We start from the raw sequence: 24,052 nt of genomic DNA, 5'->3' as shown, positions 1-24,052 counted from the left end.
TCCTCAAGCATGAACGGTGGACGCTCTCTCCTTCAGTTGGAACTCTCTAACACTATATGCCTTCCCACCTCTACCTTTGATGACCAAGGTTTTACTAAAGATCAAGACAGAGCAACCGAAAGTCATACTGATAGCTCCAGACTGGCCAAGACAATACTGGTACCCACTCCTACGGAGCTTGACACACAGCAATCCGTGGCTCCTTCCTCAGTGGCCACTTCTGCTGACACAGCACAATTTCAGGACACTACACCCCAACTTGAAAACATTGAAGCTGACAGCTTGGAAGATTCCATGACTATTACTCAGGATACACTTTCCAAAAGGGTAAAAGATATCATCCTGGAGGCGCGCAGACCTTCCACTAGAAAAACATACTCCGCAAAATGGGAGAGATTTCTTATCTGGAACAGCAAAAAGGGTCAAGACCCATCAGTGATTAGCATTCCACAGATCCTGGAATACTTGGCTGAAATGCTCCACAATGGCCTTTGATATACTTCCATAAAAATACATGCTTCAGCAATATCTGCCAAATATAACACTGATCCGCCTGTATTTTCTCACCCATTGCTAAGACAGTTTCTAAGAGGTATAAAGAACATCAACCCTCCAAGGAAACCACCAGTGCCTGCATGGGACCTCAACTTCATGCTGGAAAAATTAACTATTCCTCCCTTTGAACCAGCAGCATCTTCAGAGTTGCAATTTCTGTCTTGGAAGACGGCCTTCCTTCTGGCAGTAACCTCAGCAAGAAGAGTCTCTGAGCTACAGGCCCTTATGGCAATATAACCATTTCTCATTTTTCATCAGGACAGAGTTTCTTTGAGAACCAATCCGTCATTCATGCCAAAGGTGGTATCCAGGGTGTCCCTGAATCAAGCTATTCACCTGCCTACCTTCTTTCCCAATCCTCAAAATAAAGGTGAGAGACTTCTGCACACCTTGGACATACACAGACAGTTGCGCTACTACTTGGACAGTACAAAGAATTTCAGAAAATCTGACCAGCTTTTTGTAGCTTACACTGCTGGATTGCAGGGAAAAGCAATTTCCAAACAGACAATTTCTAAATGGATTGGAAGTTGCATTCGATTCTGCTACTTTTTTCATGGAAAAGCTGTGCCATCTGACATCAGGCCACATTCCACCAGAGCTACAGCCACCTCCACAGCCTTCTTAAGAGAAGTGGCAACAAAGGACATTTTAGAAGCTGCTACATGGAGCTCCGTGCATACATTTTCCAAACATTACAACCTGCCTTTATATTCCAGATCCAGAGCAGGGTTTGCTTCTGCAGTCCTGCAGGGCATTTTAGCTACACCATCTTTGTCTTAGTGCCTACCACCCCCAGGTTGGCTGTGGTATTCAACCCATATGTAAGGACTGCAGCTGCATCCTTGAAGGACATAGTACAGTTTTGTACCTACCATAAATGTAGATGTCCGATAGGTATGCAACTGCAGTCAGGTTTTCCCTCCCACCTACCCCTCTGTGGTATTCCTTTGGGTTTTTACCCCTCATTTTAGCTACCTGGGGTAATCTTTTATGGTGCATTTGTTTTTATGTTGTTGTACTTGTCTGGAATTTTTTCTCTATTTTCAAAATTTAGCCTTCCTTAGAGGGCACCTGGCATCTGGGGCAAGAAACACTGAAGAAGATGGCGTCGGCTGATGCTTTTATACCCTAGGCTCTCTGACGTCGGGGAAAGGGCGACATCAGCCGACGCCGGACCCAGACTTTGGAATCCGGCCGACCGAAAGGCTGCCTGAGGCAGGACAACCCATATGTAAGGACTGCAGTTGCATACCTATCGGACAGCTACATTTATGGTAGGTACAAAACTGTATTTCTTCAGAGGGGCCAAAAATTTACAACCGCCCAGGAGAGCTCCAACTCCTGTCATCAGGCGGTCCCGCAGTTGGCCGGAATTCCAAAGTCTTGGTCCGGCGTCGGTTGATGTCGCCTCTTCCCTGACGTCAGTGCGCCAGGGGTATATATAATGCAACCGACGCCATTTTCTTCAGTCTTTCTTGCCACGCGGTGCCTGAAGCAGAAGCAGTTCGGCCGACTCCTGATATTTTCGAATTCGAATTTCAGACCGAAGTCTTCTATAAAGCTAAGTACCCCATTGGGGAAACTTTTTTTGCCTCAGACCGATGTCAGAAAAAGTTAACAATTGTATTAATTGTGGGAAGCAAATTACCTCATAAGGATTTTCATTCTTATTGCATACCTTGCCTAGGCCCAGACCACGACGTCACTACTTGTCGGTTTTGTGCTAGGTTTAATAAGCGTACTATTAAAAGACGCTTTGATTTTGCACGATACTACTTCGGTAGGAAATTTAACTACACCGTGCTGTCGGAGCAGCCGACTACCGGTGTGCACAAAAAATGCAAGGATAAGGCAAGACAGCCCAGGCCTAAGCCAGATTCCGAGGCCTCGGCTGATCCGGTCTCCGGTTCTCCGGTCCTCAGTGAGGCTCCGACGCAGCCCCTGACTACTGCAGATCTGGAACCCGAGACCGCTATGGAAATTTTGATGGAATGCACCAGGCCGACGCAGCCATTTAGTTCAGGCCCTTCCGACGACATTGCTACAAAAGACGTCGGTGCTACAGAAACGCCATCGGTTTCTGAAGGCGTTTTCAGACAGACGACTCTCACCATTAAAACGTTTTCTAAGTTGAAGACTCCTACTAAATCTAAAAGGACTGCACTTCAGTCTCCTGTTCAAGGCCCCATGCCTAAGAAACAGATGATCAAAATGGCTGAAGATTTGATTTCTTTAATCAGGGGTTCCCAGCCCCCTCCTGACAAAAGGCCTAGACAAGAGGAAGATTATGCATCCTCTGAACAAGTGTCCATTTCTTCAGACTCCTCTGAGGACCAAGATTACTCCTGTCCTTATGAAGATTCTGATGCTGAGGACTCCATTCCCTCAGCTTCTCCTCCTGAAGACTACTCCGTAGGGGAAACTTTACACACTATGAGGGAGCATTTTCACTGGGAAGGTCAGGACTACTCTGACTCGAAGAAAAGGCTCAGAGGGTTTCTTTTACTCCCCCAACACAGACATTGTGGATGATGTCTATTTAGAATCCAGTTTGAACCCAGACTCTCTACCTCCTGCTCCGGCTAAGCCTGACAGATACTATAGAGTGCCTGATTCCCACAAATTTCTTTACAAAAGCCCTGTAGCTGACCCAGAGACCATCTCCCAGGGTCCCAAGGGGGCTAAGGCTTCTATGGCAAAAAACCCAGTACCTTCTGAGAGGGATTCCAGAGCACTAGACAGGTGGGGTAAAAAGGTTTACACCTCAGCCACACTAGCTATGAGGGCACTGAATTGTCAATTTCGCATGCTTAAGTGTCAGCAATTCCTAATCTCTCAGTTAAAGCAAAGAATAACCACTCTCCCTCAACAATCTGAATTGAAAGTAGTACAGGATCTGTTGCACACCACTGAGCAGGTGGGCAAACATACCTTACAATGTGGGTTTGATTCTTTGGAGGCCTCCTGCAGAGCAGCTGTCACTGGGTCCGTTATATGTAGGCATGCTTGGTTAAAGGAACAAAGTCTGCCTGGTCATGTTAAAGCAAAACTAGATGCTCCCTTACAGCAGGATGTTCTTTTTGGAGTTAAAGCAGAAGAAGTTTTAAAGAAAATGGAGGATAAGGCAAAATCAATGCAAACAGTCAAAGATTTCCTACAGGTACAACCCCCTCGCTTCAGCAGAAACTGGCCAACAAAAAATTGGTCCTTTCCAGCTAATGACAGACAAGAGAGGGGTAAATACAGACGCCCAAGGGGCCGAGGACAACCACAAGCCCAGTATAAACCTCGCCAATGGGACACTCCAACCCAGAAGGGAGGAGAAGACAGGTCTCAATCCACCAGAAGGCAAACTCAATGACTTGCACCTCATCTGGCCAAACAATGCTCTCTTGGCAGCCCCCTTGGGGGGAAAACTCGCACTTTTTGCAGACAACTGGAACATTGTTACAAAGGACAAATTGGTCCTAGACATAATTTTAAGAGGATACAGATTCCACTTTCCCACCTTGCCAATGAAAAGAGGAATGCCAAACCTGCCACAAAATCAATGGGCAGAGGCACAAAAGCAAATTACAGCTCTTATGGACATGAGAGCCATTCAACTGGTACTTTCTCGAGAGCAAGGCCAAGGATTTTACTCAAGACTCTTTCTAGTGCCCAGAAAGGACAATGCCTGGAGACCAATTCTGGACCTTTCCATTCTAAACAGAAGTACCCAAATTCAAGATGCTAACATTACAGCAGCTACTTCCCATGTTGGGCAAGGAAGCATGGCTAGTAACTTTGGACTTCAAGGAGGCATACCTGCATGTCCCTATCAGACAAAGTTGCAGAAGATACCTCAGTTTCATTGCAGGTTCAACCCATTACCAATTCTCTGCACTGCCCTTTGGCTTATCTACTGCGCCCAGAGTCTTCACAAAATGCCTGGCACCAGTAATTGCATACTGCAAACAGAGGAATTCAAATATATCCATATCTGGACGACTGCCTCATCCAAGCAGAAAGCAAAGACATTCTCTTACATCATCTGGCCTTTGTTAAACATCTACTAAACTGCCTGGGGTGCACAGTAAACGAAAAGAAGTCAAAACTAGTACCCTCACAAAAAATGACATTCCTGGGTGCCAGCTTGAATACAACGGCCCAGAAGGCTTATCTTACGCCAGACAAGCAACTACAACTGACTCAATATTTCAAGACAATGGCAACAAAGACCCAATTAACTGCAAGAAAAATTCTGCAGGCCTTGGGCTACATGGCATCTTACATACTAATAATACCATTTGCAAAGCTGCATATGAGGAAATTACAGTGGTACCTAAAAAGCATATGGTCTCAACACAGCCACAGCTTGGACACAATGACATCTTTCATTCCCTGCCTACAACAGGAATTTCTATGGTGGTCACAGGCATGTCACCTCAACAAGGGTCAGCCTTTCACCTTGCCCCCAGCCAAGCAAACTATCACAACAGATGCTTCAGATTACGCCTGGGGGGCACACATGGGAGGACAATGCATTCAAGGCCTATGGACTGCAGATCAAAGAAATCTGCACATAAATCAAAAAGAGATGCTAGCTGTACAAAAAGCTCCGACAGCCTTCAAGGATCTGATACATCCAGGACAACTTGCAATAAAGACGGACAACGCCACAGTAATGTGGTACATCAAAAAACAAGGGGGTACACATTCCTACCCTCTGTGCAGGCAAGCAATGATCTTATGAAACACAGCTCTGGCTTACCAAGTTCAGTTACAAGCTCATTTCCTGCCAGGACAGAAGAACACATTGGCAGACGACCTCAGCAGAAACATCAAGGATCCCCATGAGTGGAAACTAGATCCACAAATATTTGCAATGATAACTCAAAAATGGGGCCTTCCAGACATAGACCTGTTTGCCAGTCCTCAAAACTATCAACTAACAAAATTTTGTACAAGGACATTTCACCATCAAGCTTGGAAAGTGGACGCACTCTTTCATTTGGAAAAACCTGACAGTATATGCCTTCCCTCCATTGCCTGTCCTCACAAAGGTTCTTCTGAAAGTCAAAAAGGAGAGACCACGACTGATTCTCATAGCCCCAGACTGACCACGCCAGCACTGGTACGCTATTGAGAAATATGGCCCACAGCCCACCATGGATATTGCCTCAAATCCCCCATTTGCTCACACAACAAAACAATCAGATTCTTCACAGCCAGCTCAAAACTTTAAATCTGGCTGCATGGCAAATCAACTAAACATCCAACCAGCTCCTCTTTCACAAGCAGTTCTGGATGTTATTCTGGAAGCCAGGAGGCCAAGCACCAGGAAGGCTTATTCGGACAAATGGAAAAGGTTTTGTGCCTGGAACCAAGCTAAAGGCCAAGACACAATTCAGCCTCACATGCCTCACATTCTACAGTATTTAGCTGAGATGTTGCACAAAGGACTTTCTTTTTCCTCCATTAAAATCCATGCTTCAGCTGTTTTAGCTCACTACAACACGGATCCACCTTTATTTTCACATCCTCTTCTAAGGCAGTTCCGCAGAGGGGCAAAAAACATTAGACCACCCAGGAGAGCTCCTACACCAACATGGGACCTCAGTTTTGTTCTGGAAAAACTAACGCTGCCACCCTTTGAACCAGCTTTCTTTGCAGATCTTCAGATCCTATCATGGAAGACTGCCCTACTCCCAGCAATAACTTCAGCTAGAAGAGTCTCAGAGCTACAGGCACTAATGGCAGTGGAACCTTTCCTCATTTTTCATCAAGACAGAGTTTCTCTATGAACTAATCCTTCCTTTATGCCTAAGGTGGTTTCCAGTGTGGCTTTAAATCAAACCATCCACTTACTCACCTTCTTCCCAAATCCACAGAAAAAAGGTGAGAGACTCCTGCATTCCTTGGACATTCACAGGCAACTTCGTTACTGCTTGGACAAAACTAAGGCCTTCAGAAAATCTGACCAGCTCTTTGTATCCTATGCTACAGCTTCTCAAGGGAAGGCTATATCAAAGCAAACCATTTCTAAATGGATAGATCATTGCATACGTTTCTGCTATACCCATCATGGGAAACCAGTTCCTGCTACCATTAGGTCCCACTCTACCAGGGCAACAGCTACCTCTACAGCCTTTCTCAGGGGGGTTCCAACCAAGGAGATTTTAGAAGCTGCAACTTGGAGTTCAGTACACACCTTTACCAAACACTATCACTTACCTCTTTACTCTAAGACCAGAGCGGGCTTCGCCACTGCAGTTCTGCAGGGCCTTATAGCCTCCACTAACCCTCTATGACACCTCCCCCTACCTTAGCTTTGGGATTCAACCCAAGTGTGATGACTGCAGCAGGGTAACACGATGAACATAGTACAGTTTTGTACCTACCATAAATGTAGATGTTCGAGTGTTCACCCTGCTGCAGTCCAGTTTACCCTCCCTCCATCCCCTCTGATCTACTGGCTAAATCTCTTCAATACCTTACTGATGTATTTGCTTATAGCTGAAGGAATTTTGTGTTTGTGCAGAGGTTACTCCATTTGGTACTAATTTCTGACCACCTTTTTTGGGGGCACCTGACATCTGGGACAAGAAAAACTGAAGAAAATGGCGTCGGTTGCATTATATATACCCCTGGCGCACTGACGTCAGGGAAGAGGCGACAGCAACCGACGCCAGACCAAGACTTTGGAATTCCGGCCGACTGCGGGACCGCCTGACAACAGGATAACCCAAGTGTGATGACTGCAGCATGGTGAACACTCGAACATCTACATTTATGGTAGGTACAAAACTGTACTGCACTGGCCTTGCTTCCTAGTCTCAAAACCCATCTGTATGCATGTTGCTCTATGTATAATGGAGTTTTTGTGTAAATATTTTTTTCTAGAAGCAATCTTGTTCTGCTGGGATGAGCCATTGTTTCACACTAAGCTACCCTTTTCATTAAGCACTGTTCTCTTGCTTACTGCTGTGACCTGAATTAAAATTAGTTCTCCTGAGAAAGTCACTGTATAGAATAATTGAGGGTGCTGTGCTATTAGTGTGTGTACTGTTTGAGAATTACTCGCTTGTTTGATGGTAAATACCTGGAAATAATAGCTGGACTTCAAATTTGTTTTGGAGTGTCACTGTTAGACCAGTAGTGAGTAAACATTGTTTGTTTGTATAACAGTAATTTTCAGGTTTGACACCATTATCAAAATTAGTTATACTGATTTCATCTGCTTTTTTCCTAGACCTCAGAATATATTATTCAAGCATACAAGTATGGCGCATTTGAGAAGATCCCAGAATTCATTGCTTTCAGGAACAGGCTAAATAACTCGCTACATTTTGCACAAGTTCGCACTGAAAGGATGTTGTTAGACCTCTTCCTTGAAGCAAATATGTATGTGTGCCCAAGACGTAGGTTATTTGCTGAACTTATGTTTTCAGATTGTCTTATTCCTGCAGTTGTCAAACATGGATAGGTGCTATTAGTGTTTTGCCCACTGCTAACTTGTAATTAGTAGACTGCATGGTTATTGTATGTTTGCGATCATTCAGATGGTACTGTAATTACTGATGAAACTGCAGTTTAACAGCATGTCTTTGCTTAGTATATTTTGCTTTTGGGAAGATTACTTTGAGTAAATCAAAGCATTTGGTTTTACTCACCAGATGGACTACATTGGTTCGGTCATTTCTTCACTAGCAGTTTTTCTCTCTGCAAAGGCTGCCTTTGGTTTCATGCTAGCAAGGATACTGAAATGGGTGCTGAGAGGTTCCAGTGCAATGGTCTTGTCTTGTGCACACTGCAGTATCTCTTGCACCACAGCAATCAGCAGATTTTCAACAGCATTTTGGGGAAAACCTGTATCTTAATACTGACACATTTGCCTGCTTCGGTTTTTATAGAAATCTTGGAGAACCATCAGTATTTGTCATAAGGATCATTGCAAACATTAGCATTCTCTTTTGCATGCCCTGCAAGAAGGGATGATTTCCCTTTGCCAAAGATGTAAGTTGGATACTCATTGAAAAAGAGAGGGTAACCCATACAATGTTCCCTATTTTTTTTAGCATAGAAACCTTTGGCAGTCTAACTTTGTCCCATCCAGATGACTTGTAAGAGCAGTGCTGTAACTACCCAGTTCAGGAACTATTTTTCTATATTTTATGTTTGCTAAAATTGCTGAGTGTTAATGTTGAATTGAATTTTTAATGTAGTGTCCGGGATCTTTCTGACACTTATGGTTTCTTAGAAAAGTATCATCAGTTCCACCAAAGTACTGTAATGTCTTAAGTTTATTGTATGTAAAAGAAGCTACCAGGTTTTAACCTATATAAACTCTGCCTTATAGGGTTTTAATTTTTTGGGGAACAAAACCTTGCGGTGAGATATGGTGCGTCTGCCATCCTCCCGTCATCAAGAGAGCCTTCTGGGATTCCAAAATGGTGGACAGCCTGTAAGCACGCTGTCAGTGCAGCTCCTGCATTTGTATACTATAATCTGACTTCAAACCAGCACATCGCTTAGGAAAAGTATACCAAACATCAATGGATTAAAGCAGAAATACGAGTACTTACTTGTTTCATCTTTATTTTTCAAAGATTCTCTCATTCTGAAGGAAAAGTAATTACTTTTTGGAAACAGAGCCCTGAACTGCATGGTGTGGATTCTTCAAGACTAATGGGTTTAATAAGAGGAAAGTAACAAGAAAAACAACTTTTATAATGAGACTTATTTAAAATTCTGTACTAGTACTAGGAATCTAACTTATACAAGATTAATGGAGAATCAGTCAGATCGGATGGAAACTAATCACAAAAAGCAAACTGTCTGCAATTACTACTCCTGAGAAAGAAACCACTTCTAAAAGGCAAAAAATTAACAAGCAACAACAAGAAGCTGATAAAATGTCTCAAAGATTAAAACAGGAACAACCTGTAATGCTGGAGAATCTGAAAACTGCTTTACAATCTTTACAAACAGAAGTGCAGGGTTTCTCTCATAAGCTAACTACATTTGACTCTACTCTGGACCAAATTGTGCTTAGGCTTGAACAAAATGAAGCTAAAAGTGTGGTCAATGCGCTAAAAATAAATGAACTGCAACAAAAAGCACAAACCAATGACACCATAATTAAAGAATGACAGCAAAAAAATGTTAGACTTGGAAGCTAGAAGCCGGAGAAATAATTTTATCATAAGAGGTATTCCAGAGAGCTTTGATAATTCACAACTTATTCCAATAATAAAAGAAATACTAAGCTCTCTTCTGGCTAATAAAAATCTCCTGGATGAGATAGTGATCGAAAGAGCTCACAGAGCTATAAAGCATACACAAACAAGGGATCTTCTAGTCAAATCTATATCAGACTGCTTAATTCAGCACATGTTCAACAGATACTGTCAGCTTATAAGATTAAAAAGAATGTTACATGGAGAGCGCAAAAAATTATGATTACTCAAGATCTTCCTTTACAAATTAAACAAAATCGACAGAAACTCAGCAAATACTGCAATTACCTCATTGAAAATAAGATTATTTTCCAAATGAGATATCCTTTAACTTTAACATTTTTTTACAAAGAAGAAAAAATATCCTTGGAAACACCGGACCAGGCAAAATCCACCTTTCTGCGTCTCTTCAAAGTAAATCCTGCTTGAGACAACTCTCTTCATATATTTTGATCCAAAAACAACATTTGGAAGGCTAAACAAGTGCTACAGCTCCAAAGAACTACAGGACAGAAGACTGTACATATTATGTATTATGTATATATTCTTCCTTTTCTCAGAACACTTTCAATCACAGGACTTAAATGCAAATCAGACAAATTTACTATACCAACTTCAAAAGAGTCACAATTGACTTCTGGAGACACTACTACCATCTCCGTTTGTTCCTTCCTCTGCCCTTCCCCCGAAATTGAGTTGAATTGTGCCATTTCATAGTCCTTTTGTTTTGCTCCTGTTCTCTCTGAAAAGGGGTGTTGTTAACTTCTGAAAGTGTAGCCACCTTTTCAGCATAATTCATGTTGGTATTATTGCAAGTTGTGCTAGCATTACTAGTCGTTGGTAAGGCCGGAAAGTCCTCCTGAAATCTCTCAGCATTATTGTTTTCCCCCCTGGGCACTGTTCCATTGGCTGTTTCACCAAAAGTCACAGAATTAATTTGTGTGTCATTGTGGGGTTCAGTTCTCTGCAATGCGTTTGCTGATTGTGTAAAATCAGCTTGGATTGTGTATGCCTGGTTATTGTTATAAGAAAGAATGTCCCACCTTAGTTTAGATTGCTTTCTGGCAATAATTGTAGCCCTCTGCCGATCTGCTTTAATTTCTATACCATTGTATAGATCAACAAAGGTGCTAAAACTTGTGTATTTGTGTATACGTTCATCCAAAGATCTTACTTTGTCACATTTAAAATGTTTTTTAATATATAGATAGTTTTTATATACGATGGATAACTCTAGTGGTAATTTCTTATATTCCACTTATAGATTTTTTTAAGTATTTTACAAATTAGTTAAAAAGTTGTTTGATAATCGTGGACACAAGGGGGGTATTGTATATGTAACATGTTATGTGTTTTATGTATGTTCTTAAAAGATTTTTTTCATTAATGACATCATTTTCTGTGATAATTGTATTTAAACAACAGTTTTTTCATGTTCAACATTTCTGAAGAAGTTCACGTAAATAAAGGTGGATGAAAGCGCTAAAAAAGTTATTAGAAGAGTGGATTTGTTTTTCTGGGGCTGTTCATGGTCATTTGCCTGGTTCTTTTGAGTTTCAGTGTTTTGGAATTAGAAACGTTTCCTTTTGTTCTAAATAACTCTGCTTACTTGCCTGTAAAGAAAACATCTTTGCTATACTATAATACTTAAGGTACTGTCTTTTAGTAACTGCCTTTACATTTAAAAGTTACACAGCTACCTAACAATGTCTGCATAGAGAAATGACTTTAAAGTGCATTTACAGCTTTTAAAAAAGAAGTGTTGAATTACATTTAAAAAATTGGATATAATCTTTGATATAATAGGTTAAGTAGTGTAAATATTAGACATAAGTAGTTTCATTTAAAATGTATACTCATTATTCTACTGGCATAATCATCAAGTTGCTTTTAAGTATGTCTATGAGCAAGGTACAAAAACATTTCTCTTTTTTTTTTCTTCTTCCTCTCTGTTCACTTGATGGCACTGGTTAGTTATTAATATACGAGTTCACAATGATGTGTTTATATGGCTTTTGACAGTGCAGTGTTAAATGAAGATTCCAATACATTTAAAGAACCACAGTTTGTTGCTGTTAGCAAGAATAAGGCAAACGTTGAATTTTAAAGTGCTGCCTTCTTTAAATGTTTAAAATGTATAATCATTATTCTGCTGACAATAACCATTGAGTTACTTTTAAATGTGCCTATTAGCAAGGTATAAAAACATTTTTTTTTTCTTTTCTCTCTGTTTGTTCAAGTAGATGGCACTGGTTAATTATTAATATATGAGTACACAATGATGGATCTGTATGGCTTTTGCCAGTGCAATGTTAAATGAAGTTTCCAATACATTTTAAAGAACCACAGTTAATTGCTGTTAGTAAGAATAAGGCAAATGTTGAATTTTAAAGTGCTGCCTTCTTTAAATGTTTAAAATGTATAATCATTATTCTACTGGCATAACCATTGAGTTAGTTACCTTTAAAGGTGTCTATGAGCAAGGTACAGAAACATTTTCCTTTTTTTTTTCCCTGTTTGTCCAGTAGATGGAACTGGTTAATTAATATGAGTTCACAATAATTGCTTGTATGGTTTCCAATACATTTTAAAGAACCACAGTTAGTTGCTGTTAGCAAGGATAATGCAAAGGTTGATTTTTTAAAATTATGCCTTCTTTAAATATACATATATTGTACTTGGTTTTTGAAAATATTGTTTTGTTAACTCTTTAACTCTTGAAATGTTAAGAATTATAATATGTTGCTGTTACTACAAAACTTTTTATAAAAGCTACTTTTCCTTTTCTCTCTATATAATATCTAAAGGTACAATTAATATAATATTTTAAGAAGTCTGAAAATGAATATACAGTATATAAATAAAAGGAGCGGGATGGGCACAGTCTGTTAGCTGATGACTGTTCGCATTTGGAACAGTATGGGTATTATTGACATCTCTCTGATATATATCTACGCCTTGTTAAAAATAGTTTCTTTTAGTTTCTTAACTCATGCACATTTACAAATACAGAGGGATGGGTGGTTAGGCACCTATTTAGAGTTTAGGAGTATAGAAGTCACAACATTTATTCTTAAGATAAATACACTAACGGAAAAGTTTATAACTGTATTTTTGTGCATCAACTAATGAGAAACTTCAACAATATTAATAAAAAATGATAACCATAGACTCTTGGAATGTTAAAGGGATGGTAGATAAAAAGAAAAGATAATTTCATCATGCACCTCACATACCAAACTAAGGCTGATATAACTTTCTTGCAAGAAACTCACTTAGTTGACCAACTTTGGGTTAGGGAAAGAAAAAGAAAATGGGTTAAAACAATAGTTGCTGCAAATTATAGTTTTGTCCAGGGGAGTGGCCATTATAGTAAATAAATCCTTCCAAGGAGAGATTACTTCCTATGAAGCTGACTCAAAGGGAAGATGGGTATTATTTACTACTGAATATCATACTTTAAACAAACCATTACTCTTTCTTAATATATATAGCCCCTGCTCAAATCAACAGCTCTTCATTTATGAAATCTTTAATATATTAGCCAAATACCCAAATCATCTGTTTATTGTAGGTGGAGACTGGAATGCTTTACTAAATCTAGATAAGGATAGATCGCATAATAAAAACAGACAGTCACAATCTACCACAACAGCACTTGAAGAATTACAAAATACATTTGAACTAGTTGACCCTTATGTTAAATTTTCAATATGATAAAACAATATCAAGATTCACTTTCTTTTCAGCCACTCATAAAACTTGGTCCAGGATAGATGCTTTTCTAATTTCCCTTGCTTTCCTTTCTAACAAATTAAATTATGCTGCATCACCTAGAACTCTTTCAGATCATTCCAAAATTAGACGTTTAATAAACTTTTAAGCTCATAAACAAAATATTTCCTATTTCAATACCTGGACATTAAATCCTAAAATTATACAAAACCAAGAAACTACACAAGAAATTCAGAATGTGCTATGCTAGCCCAACTTCAAAATGATTTTATATCTGATCAAATTTCATATGACATACAGTGGGCGGCTACCAATGAGGTCATCAGGGGTATTGTTGTTCAAAAATTTGCATGGCTCAAAAAAAAAGTATAACAATCTTAAGAATGAACTAGAGTGTCAAACACTGCTGAACTAGAACTTCAGGAAAAATATTCTAAAGAACTTGAGGGAAAAAATAACCGATTGGTAAAAACAACTACACAAACACTATTTAGAAAATATCTCCTCCTTAGAATTAAGGTCAATATATCAATATTCAGAATGGGCTCAAACACCATCAAAATGCCTAGCTAGACTAATTAACATAAAAAGTGGACCTCCTAGGATCAAAGAAATAAAATATGAAGGACAGGTGAAATATAAAGATCAAGATATAGTGGATGCTTTTGAAGATATTTATAAGAAATTATACAATATACCCTTATCTACAGACAGATTTGAGGATTTTATGCATAATATAAACTTTCCACAAATTACAGACGATCAAAGGAAACTCTTAAAATCACTGTTACATTTAAAAGAGATAAAAGCTGCAATAAACTAAAAATAGGTAAATCCCCTGGGCCTGATCGATACGCATCGGATTTTTATAAGCTATTCATGGAACCTATCTCCAGAGTGTTATTAAACGTTTTCAATTATATAATACAATATGGTATAACAGACAAATACTTAAATAACTCCAAGACAGTGTTGATTCCTAAACTGCATTCTGACCCAACAGATCCAGCAAATTATAGACCAATAGCCCTCATAAACATTGTTCTTAAGATATTAGCCCATGTTATAGCAAATAGACTTAAAAATATACTCCCCTCTATTATTTCCCAACAACAGATGAGCTTTATGACAAACAGGCAAACAAGTGACAACACCCTCCTTTTAGATAACAGTGCAAGACTACTTAATAGGGGTAAATGCCCCAGATATGCCCTTACAAGTAGATGCAACTAAAACTTTTGATAGAGTAAACTTACATTTTCTCTTTAATATACTGCCTTTATATTGTTTTCCTCAAGAATTCATTAAAATGATCCAGGTTCTCTATCAGAAAGCTTCTACCACTATACAGGTAAATAAACTTATAACTAACCCTTGACTCTTATCCAATGGTACAAGACAAGGATGTCCTCTTTCGCCATACCTATTTTATCTTTATCTAGAACCCCTCCTTCTGTTTATTTCACAAAAAAACTTTCATCATATTCCCAGAATCCACAATACAAATCTTATATACTCTGCCTTTGCTGATGACTTAAATATATACTTCTAACTCCCCACTACTGACCTCCCAAAAATACTTAGTTGTTGATGAGTTCTCGGTAGTTTCAAATTATAATTTAAATTTAAACAAGTCGCACATATTTCCCCTCAATCCTATAGGGCATAAAGAATTGTACTTTCCTATGAGTGAGATCAAAATAAACTGCCAGATAAAATATCTAGGAATAATATTCACTTCAAACTTCAAAGATGTTATAAACAATAACCTACTAACTACATGGACTAGTATTCAAAATGATATGGATAGATGGAAGAACATTAATGTGTTTCTACTCTCAAAAGCTAGTGTTGTCAAGATGAATTTTCTACCAAGAATACTCTTTCAATTAAATGCTACCTTTTCCAATATTCCCCAAAACTTCTTCCTTGCCATAGAAAAAGCTATATCAAGATTCTTATGGTATCCCAAATCTACCAGAATTAAACATGCAAAACTTGTACTCGCCAAAGATAAGGGGGGATTGGGGTTACCTGATTTTAAGCTTTACTGTAGTATAATTACTGTATACAGACTAATACAAATAATAAACTGTGACTCGTATATAAATACTTGGACACCCCAGTAGACCAAAATCTGGTATGAATAGTTGAAATCTCTTGGCTGTAATATCAAATTCTTACCATTCTTGAATTTAAACCAGGCTAGCATATACACGAAGAATTTACAGCCACTAATTAAAAACATGATTCTTACAACACAGAAACTATTTAAATCATTGCAATTAGCTGACGCTTTTGCCCTTATACAACCGTTACACCTAAATCCTAATTTGCTAATAAATAATAAACCAGTAAATCTAACACACTGACTTACAGAACATAGAATTTAGTTAAATTAATACTTGAAAATCTTGTGATTAAAGGGAAAACCATTTCTAGGACTTATAAAATTGTAATGAGTGCAAAACATCAGAATTCTTTATTATTTTCAAACTATTGGCAAACGATAAATCAATCACTGACTGAAGAAAATAAGAAACTAGCCATTGAAAATGCAATCAAATTCATTCCTTTCAAGAAGCTGTTATATACACAAATTATGGTAAATAATCTATATTATACCTTATCTAAATTAAATAAATTCAATCTTAACTTTTTGCCTATATGTCCCCATTGTCCGGATCAAACAGCTGATATTTTACATGTCATGTGGAACTGTACTAAGATACACAACTTATGGTGCTCCTTAAGAGTAAGATTAGAGAAGATGGGATATGAAAAATCAACCCTTACTTGGGAGACAGCTATATTGTACGTTAATATCAGTCAACTCCCAAAAATATTAAAACATGTCTTTATTACAATGTGTGCCCTTATTAAATTCTTTATTACAAAGAATTGGAATGTCATGTCACCAATTACATGGGAAAATTTTAGCAATATTGCTATCAAATATATCTCATCTCACAAATTAATTTATTCAAAAACAAAAAAACAAACGCTATTACCAAAAATATTGGGGTTACTTGCTGGATATAATTCTTGACAAATAAAATTTGCCTACAAATTGTCATGAAAAGATAACCTTTAAATAAGAAATTAATGTAGTATAACCAGTCTTTCTTGCATCTTCTCCCTTTTCTTAGTATATGTGTAACTAGATATTTTCCCTAAACATGCAAATAAATGGTTACATTTCTATTTTTACTTTATATATAGACTATCCCCATTCTAACTATCCCTTATGAGACCAAATGAAAATAGGAATTCTCATACTTTACTTGATGATATAGTGACTTCTTGTGTATATATTTTGTATATATATTTATATATATATATATATATATATATATGTATAATTTTCTTGGAACGAGATTGTTGTGGTATTTGTATTGTTTGTGTTTTTGAGTTACCATATTGTTGTTATTTGAAAAAAGAAAATTGAAATAAAGAGATTTTGGGAGGGAAAAAAAAAAGGAGAGCCTTCTATCAGAGGTATAATTAAAGAGTTTAAGACCAGCACCATTGAGAAGTAGAAAGAAATAAAGGAGTTGGCATTGAAAGATTCCATGGGCAGAAATTGCCTAGTTCAGTGAATGCTCTGTAAAGCAGTGTTGTCCACCTCTGATCTTAGTACTTGTTTCTTTTGCATTATTTGTCTTGTAGATGCCCCTTTGGATGCAGTCTTAACAGCTCAACCCAACCTCACCGGGATTATCCTACTGCCATTTCCCAATAATGGGAAAATTAATACCTTTGGAGTCATACCAGCTGTTGGTTCACATGCCCTTCCTTTTACTGCAGAGGATGAGTACATGGTGTTCATTGCCTATGGAATTTTATGATGCTCTTGTTTTTTTTGACCTGTTTGTTCAGAAATCTGGTGCTGCAGGCATAGGCTTGGCTGTTTATGGTAATGTATGAAAGCCAGCTGACAAATAGACTACTTAGCTTATATTCTAGGGGCATATACCAGAGTTGGGATGCCCATCCACCTGTTAACTATATCATAAGTTTTTTGCCAAACTGTTGAATTATTACTAAGGAAAATATGGGACAGTATGGCAGAGGGGAATTCTGTAGCTGAGGCACACCTCCACTCTTAAAATTGGGTGTTTTTCTTGCAATTTATGCTAGAAGAGAAGCTGGACTACTCAGAGCAGCTTTCTTTCCCCCTGGGGTGCAGAACAGATGCAGAGACATCTGTATCTGGCTAACCTCCAGAGAATATTTCTTTATGGAAATAGTTTAATTGATACTGTTGATTATCAGCAGCATGCTTCTCGAGCTTAAATAAACCTACTCTGAGGTTGCACAACATTAGAAAGAAAAAGAAAACTCCACTGTTAATGAAAGTTGTTTCACTACATTTCAGTTGATGAAAGTTGTTTCACTACATTTCAGTCTATCGTTCACTTGATGAAACTGCTGTTGATTAACAGACACCCAGTTAAAGAAGGAATATTTTAACTGGGGAAGCCCTAAAGTTGTCGTGCGTGATTCTCAGGAGTCAAAGTCCCAACCCCAAGCTCCAGGGAAGTAAGACAGTTACTACAATGTTAAGATGTAAATATCCATGTAAGAACCTAGTAGCTGGTCCTACTGAAATTTCATTTAATGCAGAAAGGAAGTCTGCTAACTGAAGGCATGCGTATGCTTTAAAATTACAGAATAAAATCCTGGATAGATGTCCTTATTCACATGTTGCAGTATTCATAACCTTTGGGTTATCCTCTGCTCAGCTACCCAAATGTCCAGCCAGTGTACAAAAACTTTAGTCACTGCAAGGTACGTGGGACATCTGATGCTGGCCGTAGGGTGTGTGGGCCATAAAAGTGACGTCTGCATGTACCTTGTGTAGAACCTCTCTGCCTCCAGTCGAACGTTCGCTTATCCTGACATCTCTGCCATTGGATCCTTCGAATTTAAGAAGTACTGCATTGGGGCCTTTTTTCTTTTTGGTCACTGCATGCCTGCTCAGGTTCATATCATCCAGGAAAGGAAAGTGTATGTGCGGACATCAGATGCCCTATAAGGATGCCCACAACCTTTCCCTTTTCTGCCTAGGGCCCAACCACGACCATAAAACCTGTGTGATTTGCTAGGCTTTCATTCCTAAGACTCTTCGCAACTGTCTGCACACCCTAAACATCTGTTCAGAAAACAAGTGTATTGAACGCCTGGCTCTCGCGATGGAAGGGCCGTCCGCTCACACCATTGAGCCATCAAAAATGAAGGCCAAAGTTTCCAGGCCTGAACCCTACTGCTGCATCTTATCCACCCAATGTTCCCCCTGGGCCAACATTCGCCTGGAGCAGCATACGGAACCAGCCGATTCAGGTATAGAGGATACCACATCAGAGGCCACAGAATCTAGGGCTGAAAGCATGTCCACGGAGGCTTTGCAGACGGGCACCAATGCTATGAGGGAACCTCTGCTTGCAACAGACGTCTAGACCGGCCCTTCCACTGCTATAGAAATGTCTGAACCTAAGCCTTCCTTAGGCCTTACGCCCTCCAGGCCCGTCTCTTCTTTAAAAAGAAAACAAAAGACAAAACATGTCTCTACACCTTCTAAAAGCCTGCCTGATTGGCAAGCTTTCTCCCAGAGCTTATTTAATGCCTTCATGGGCCTTAGGCCTTCAATGCTTTCAGTAACGACAACATGGTTGGTGATGGTTCTTAGTGGTCCATGGAACAGCATGTTTTCCACTTGGAAGATAGAGGGGGTCACAGGAGTGAGCAGCTTAATTATTCCTGGGAGAGGTTTGTGGATGAGAGAGATCATTGTTCGGACAACCCATTCTCCTTTGTTTGTGATAGCCAGGCTGCATCCTTGCCTATGGACTTGCAAAATATGTATAGTAAGCTGGAGAATTTATTGTTTAAAGAATCAAGGGTTTCTTTTAATATCTTCAGCTTGCATAGATATACGGAGCTGGACATTTCACCAAGAGGCTTACAAGCTTTTAAGAGCCCCAGTACTCCATTTAACTGTGAATGTGCTGAGGATAAAGAATTCAAATGTAGATGGGTTGCTGTGGCTCCCAAGTGTTCACAGGAATGTGCTAAAATTCTTATTGAATGTGACATGACTAAACAATGTGCTATTAGAGGAGGCTCGTACACTTTGTTCCACTCTTACAGCTCAGTACAGTATGTCAAGTCTGGATAGTTTTTTATGAACATAAAATACGAGCTTAAACAATATGAAAATGATTTAGTGGATAGGAAAATACATAAGCTCAAACTGGACTTAAAGGACTATAAAAATGATAAAACCTTTTTTTTTTTTGTGGAAATTTAAAAATCGCAAAAATGTGGACTCTCGCGATAATTTGGGTAACAGGAAGACAGCTGCTGTTGCCTTTATGTCTTTGGAAGGCAGTGACTGTGTTTCCGAGTGGGAGTGTGAGGATGGGGATTATCCACTTTTACCTGCAGTGCAGGATTCTGTGAACTCGAATAAAAGATTTCTGAGTAACGAGCAGAGAGAGACCATCGGAACAGGCAAACCGAAAAAGAGCAAGAAACGGATAAGGACAGCAGAGTGATAGAACATATGGACATTTTAAAATTAATGCTAAACAAGGTAGATGGCAGTGATTTTAGTACATATAATAATACTTTGCTGGTTAACATCTCAAGTACTAATTTAACTAATGAAATTGTTTCTATTTTGTAACACGGGTTGAAGTACGTTCCTACTGTATTGCCTAGACCTTATGTACTTAAGTGTGATATATTTAAATTAGTACATAAACTTCATTTATTTTGTTTCTTTAATGATGATAATGGTAGTAATGTAAATACGGTGGGGGAAAATGTGTTTGTTTCTTCTGAAGAAGAAAGTTTTTGTTCATGCTGTACGGATAGTGAAGATATGTGTGATTAATGCATATTGTTTATTAGATATGAATAGTGTTAGTAAAAGTACTTTCATGCCACCTTTTAATAATGGTACTGTTCAAATTTTTTCTGCTATTTTTAATTTTGAGGTTGAACATTTATATTCTGATTTTGATAAAAATAGTTGCAGCTACAATATGACTAAACAGCAAGTGTTGTTGAATTTGAGCAGGGTTAAGAGTTTGGTTATGAAGCCTGCAGATAAAGGTGGCCAAATTGTGGTAATGAACTGAATGCAATATGTAAAGATGTGTGATGAACATTTGGATGATGATAATGTTTATGCAAGAAGTAATATATACAGTGGATATAAAAGGTGTACACACCCCTGTTAAAATGCCAGGTTTTTGTGATATAAAAAAATGAGACCACAATAAATCATTTCAAAACTTTTCCCACTTTTAGTGTGACCTATAACTTGTACAATTCAATTGAAAAACGGGAAAAATATGAAAAATAAAAAATGTACAATAAGCTGGTTGCATAAGTGTGCACACCCTTAAACTAATACTTTGTTGAAGCACCTTTTGCTTTAATTACGGCATTCAGTCTTCTTGGGTACACATCTGCCATCAATTAAAGAAACTCTGATTAACCCCAAATAAAGTTCAGCTGTCCTAGTAAGATTTTCTTGACATTTACTCAGTTGCCTGCTACAGCAAAAGCCATGGTTCGTAGAGAGCTTACAAAGCATCAAAGAGATCTCATTGTTGAGAGGTATCCATTAGGAGAAGGGTACAAAAAAATTTCCCAGCACTGGATATACCATGGCATACGGTGAAGACAGTCATCAAAAAGTGGAGAAAATATGGGACAACAGTGACGTTGCAAATATTTGGATGTCCCTCCAAAATTGATGAAAAGACTAGACGAAAACTGGTCAGGGGGGGCTACCAAGAGACCTACATTAACAGTGAAGTAGCTGCAGGAATTTCTGAGAAGTACTGGTTGTGTACTACATGTGACAATCTCCCGTATTCTCCATATCTCTGGACTATGGGGTAGGGTTGCAAGATGGAAGCCTTTTCCTACACACAAAACCATCCAAGCCCAGCTAAAATTTGCAAAACAATACATCAGGTCTCCCAAAAGCATGTGGGAAAATGCGTTATGGTCTGATTGAGACCAAGGTTGAACTTTCTGGCCACAATTCCAAAAGGTATGTGTGGCGCAGAGCAACACATCACATCACCAAAAGAACACCATCCCCATGGTGAAGCATGGTGGTGGCAGTATCATGTTTTGGGTTGCTTTTCTTCAGCTAGAGCTGGGACTTTAGTCAAGGTGGGGGGAATTGTGAACAGTTCCAAATACCAGTCACCTTTGGCCCAAAAACTTCAGGCGTCTGCTAGAAAGCTGAAGATTTAGAGGAATTTCACCTTTCAACGCAACACTGACCCCGACCACACATACAAATCAACAAAAGAATGGTTTCACCAGAAGAAAATTAACGTTTTGGAATGGCCCAGCCAGATCCCAGACCTAAATCCAATGGAAAATCTGTGGGGTGACCTGAAGAGAGCTGTGTACACAAGAGATGCCCTTGCAATCTGACAGATTTGGAGTGCTTTTGCAAGGAAGCGTGGGCAAATATTGCCTAGTCAAGATGTGCCATGCTGATAGACTCCTACCCAAGAAGACTGAGTACTGTAATTAAATCAAAATGTGCTTCCACAAAGTATTAGTTTAAGGGTGTGCACACTTATGCAACCAGCTTATTTGTATGATGTCCTTCAAGGATGCATCTGCAGTCATAACAAATGGGTTGTCCTGTCGTCAGGCAGCCCTTCGGTCGGCCGGATTCCAAAGTCTGGGTCTGGCCTCGGCTGGTGTCGCACTTCACCCGTCATCTCTGCTGGTCTTCGGGTATAAAGGCATCAGCCGACGCCATTTTCCTCAGTCTTTCTTGCCGCGTGGCGCCCGAAGCAGAAGCTGTTCGCAAGTGCCGGTCGGTCAGATCCAGAGATTACTACTACCGAATACTACTCAAGACTTCTAAAAGCTAAGTACCCCGTTGGGGACTCTTTCTTGCCTCAGCCGATGTCAGAAAAAGTGAATAACTGTTTAACTTGTGGGAAACAAATACCTCATAAAGATTTCCACTCTTACTGCTTACCTTGTTTAGGCCCAGACCACGACGTAGCAGCCGGTTTAGCCTGTGCTTCCTTCAACCGACGAACGCTTAGGCGGTCGGAGTTTGCTGAACAGTTTTTCGGCTCAGATTTTGCGTACATTATTCCGTCGGATCCTCCGACTACTCAAATTGTTAAAAAACGCAAAGAAAAAGACCGACACTCGCGGTCCGCGGTTTCGGCCGAAACCACGGTTAAGCAAACCGCGAGTGTCTCGGTTTCGTCCGAAACTGAGCAAACGGGTCAATCTTCAGCCGAATCCATGACTACTACCGAGGCTCCTGCTACCCTAGTTGAATCGGCCTCTGAAGTTTTGCCTACTAATGTGGTTCCTATTGAATTATCAGACACCATCCCTTTGGATGTCTCTACCCCAGCACGTGGTGCTGCTAGGCCTCCTGCAGCCATGTCTATTAAGGCCTTTGCCAGGGCTAAAGCAGCCAAAACTGCTAAATCAGTGCCTGTTAAGCCCCCTTGACACAGGCCCAGTTTCAGTTCACAAATGCTTACTCTGGCAGAGGATCTCATCTCTTTAATTAGGGATCCCAATCTCACCCAGACAGGGCCTCTCAGCCTCCAGAAAAGAGACCTAGAGCAGAGCCCCCAGAGCCAGTGTCCTCTGATGATTCTTCGGATGACTCAGACATTACAGACCATCCAGAGGCTCCTTTTTCTACTTATGAAGATTCCGATGCTGAAGAATCTATTCCATCTGCCTCTCCACCAGAGGAATTTTCCTTTGGGGAAACCTTACATGCCATGAGAGAACAATTCCAATGGCAGGGACAAGATTTCTCAGATTCAAGAAAAAGGCTTAGGACCTTTCTACACTTACCACAACATAGGCCCTTAGCTATACCTCCAGATGTTCTTCATCCCACATTGCTGCAGTCCTAACACTTGGGTAGTCCGCTGTCCCAGTCGGCCCGAATACCAAAGTATAAGGCTGACGTCGGTCAGGGCGCATTAGTCTGACGTAAGGACGTCAGGGTACAAATGCGCATGACCGACGTCATATCCTCAGTCTTTTTTGCCGCATGGTCCGATGCAGAAGCAGTTTTGCAAGTGCAGGTTGGCGTTCTGAGATTTTCCGAAGTCGGAGTTTCAGACAGAATCCAAGCTGGCTAAGTACCCCGTTGGGGAATATTTTGGTTTTTTCTTGCCTCAGTATTTTACCGGATGTCAGAAAAAGTGAATAACTGTATTTCTTGTGGGAAACAGATACCTCATAGGGATTACCATACCTTGTGTATACCTTGCTTAGGGCCTGAGCACGACATTGTTGGCTGTCGCTCTTGTGCTAGATTTAACAAACGCACGATAAAGAGAAGATTAGATTGTGCCAGGTTAGTTTTTGGGAAGCGGTGTAATTATAAAATGCCGTCGGATGCTCCGACGCCCGCTTCGCCAAAAAAGCGCAAGGACAAAACAGCAAAGCCTAGGCTGGAAGAACCGTCCGTACCGGACGCCGGTTCTTTAGAGGGCTCGGTGGAG

The 24,052-nt window shown here is 39.7% G+C and overlaps 1 protein-coding gene across 1 annotated transcript in view; it reads left to right on the top strand.

The window, feature by feature from the left end:
* NAA25 (N-alpha-acetyltransferase 25, NatB auxiliary subunit) overlaps positions 1 to 24,052 on the top strand; it is a 3,186,723-nt gene that overhangs the window by 2,176,528 nt on the left and 986,143 nt on the right. Inside the window, exon 16 of the mRNA XM_044069750.1 lies at positions 7,793 to 7,944. Within this exon, the coding sequence (XP_043925685.1) occupies positions 7,793 to 7,944 (152 nt within the window). The remainder of the gene's footprint in view (positions 1 to 7,792; positions 7,945 to 24,052) is intronic.

The sequence above is a fragment of the Protopterus annectens genome, chromosome 4.part0 (assembly GCF_019279795.1).
Source record: "Protopterus annectens isolate FY-2018-M chromosome 4.part0, PAN1.0, whole genome shotgun sequence".
NCBI lineage: Eukaryota > Metazoa > Chordata > Ceratodontiformes > Protopteridae > Protopterus > Protopterus annectens.
Note: the sequence above shows the minus strand (reverse complement) of the source record. Positions and strands in the feature narration are given on the sequence as shown.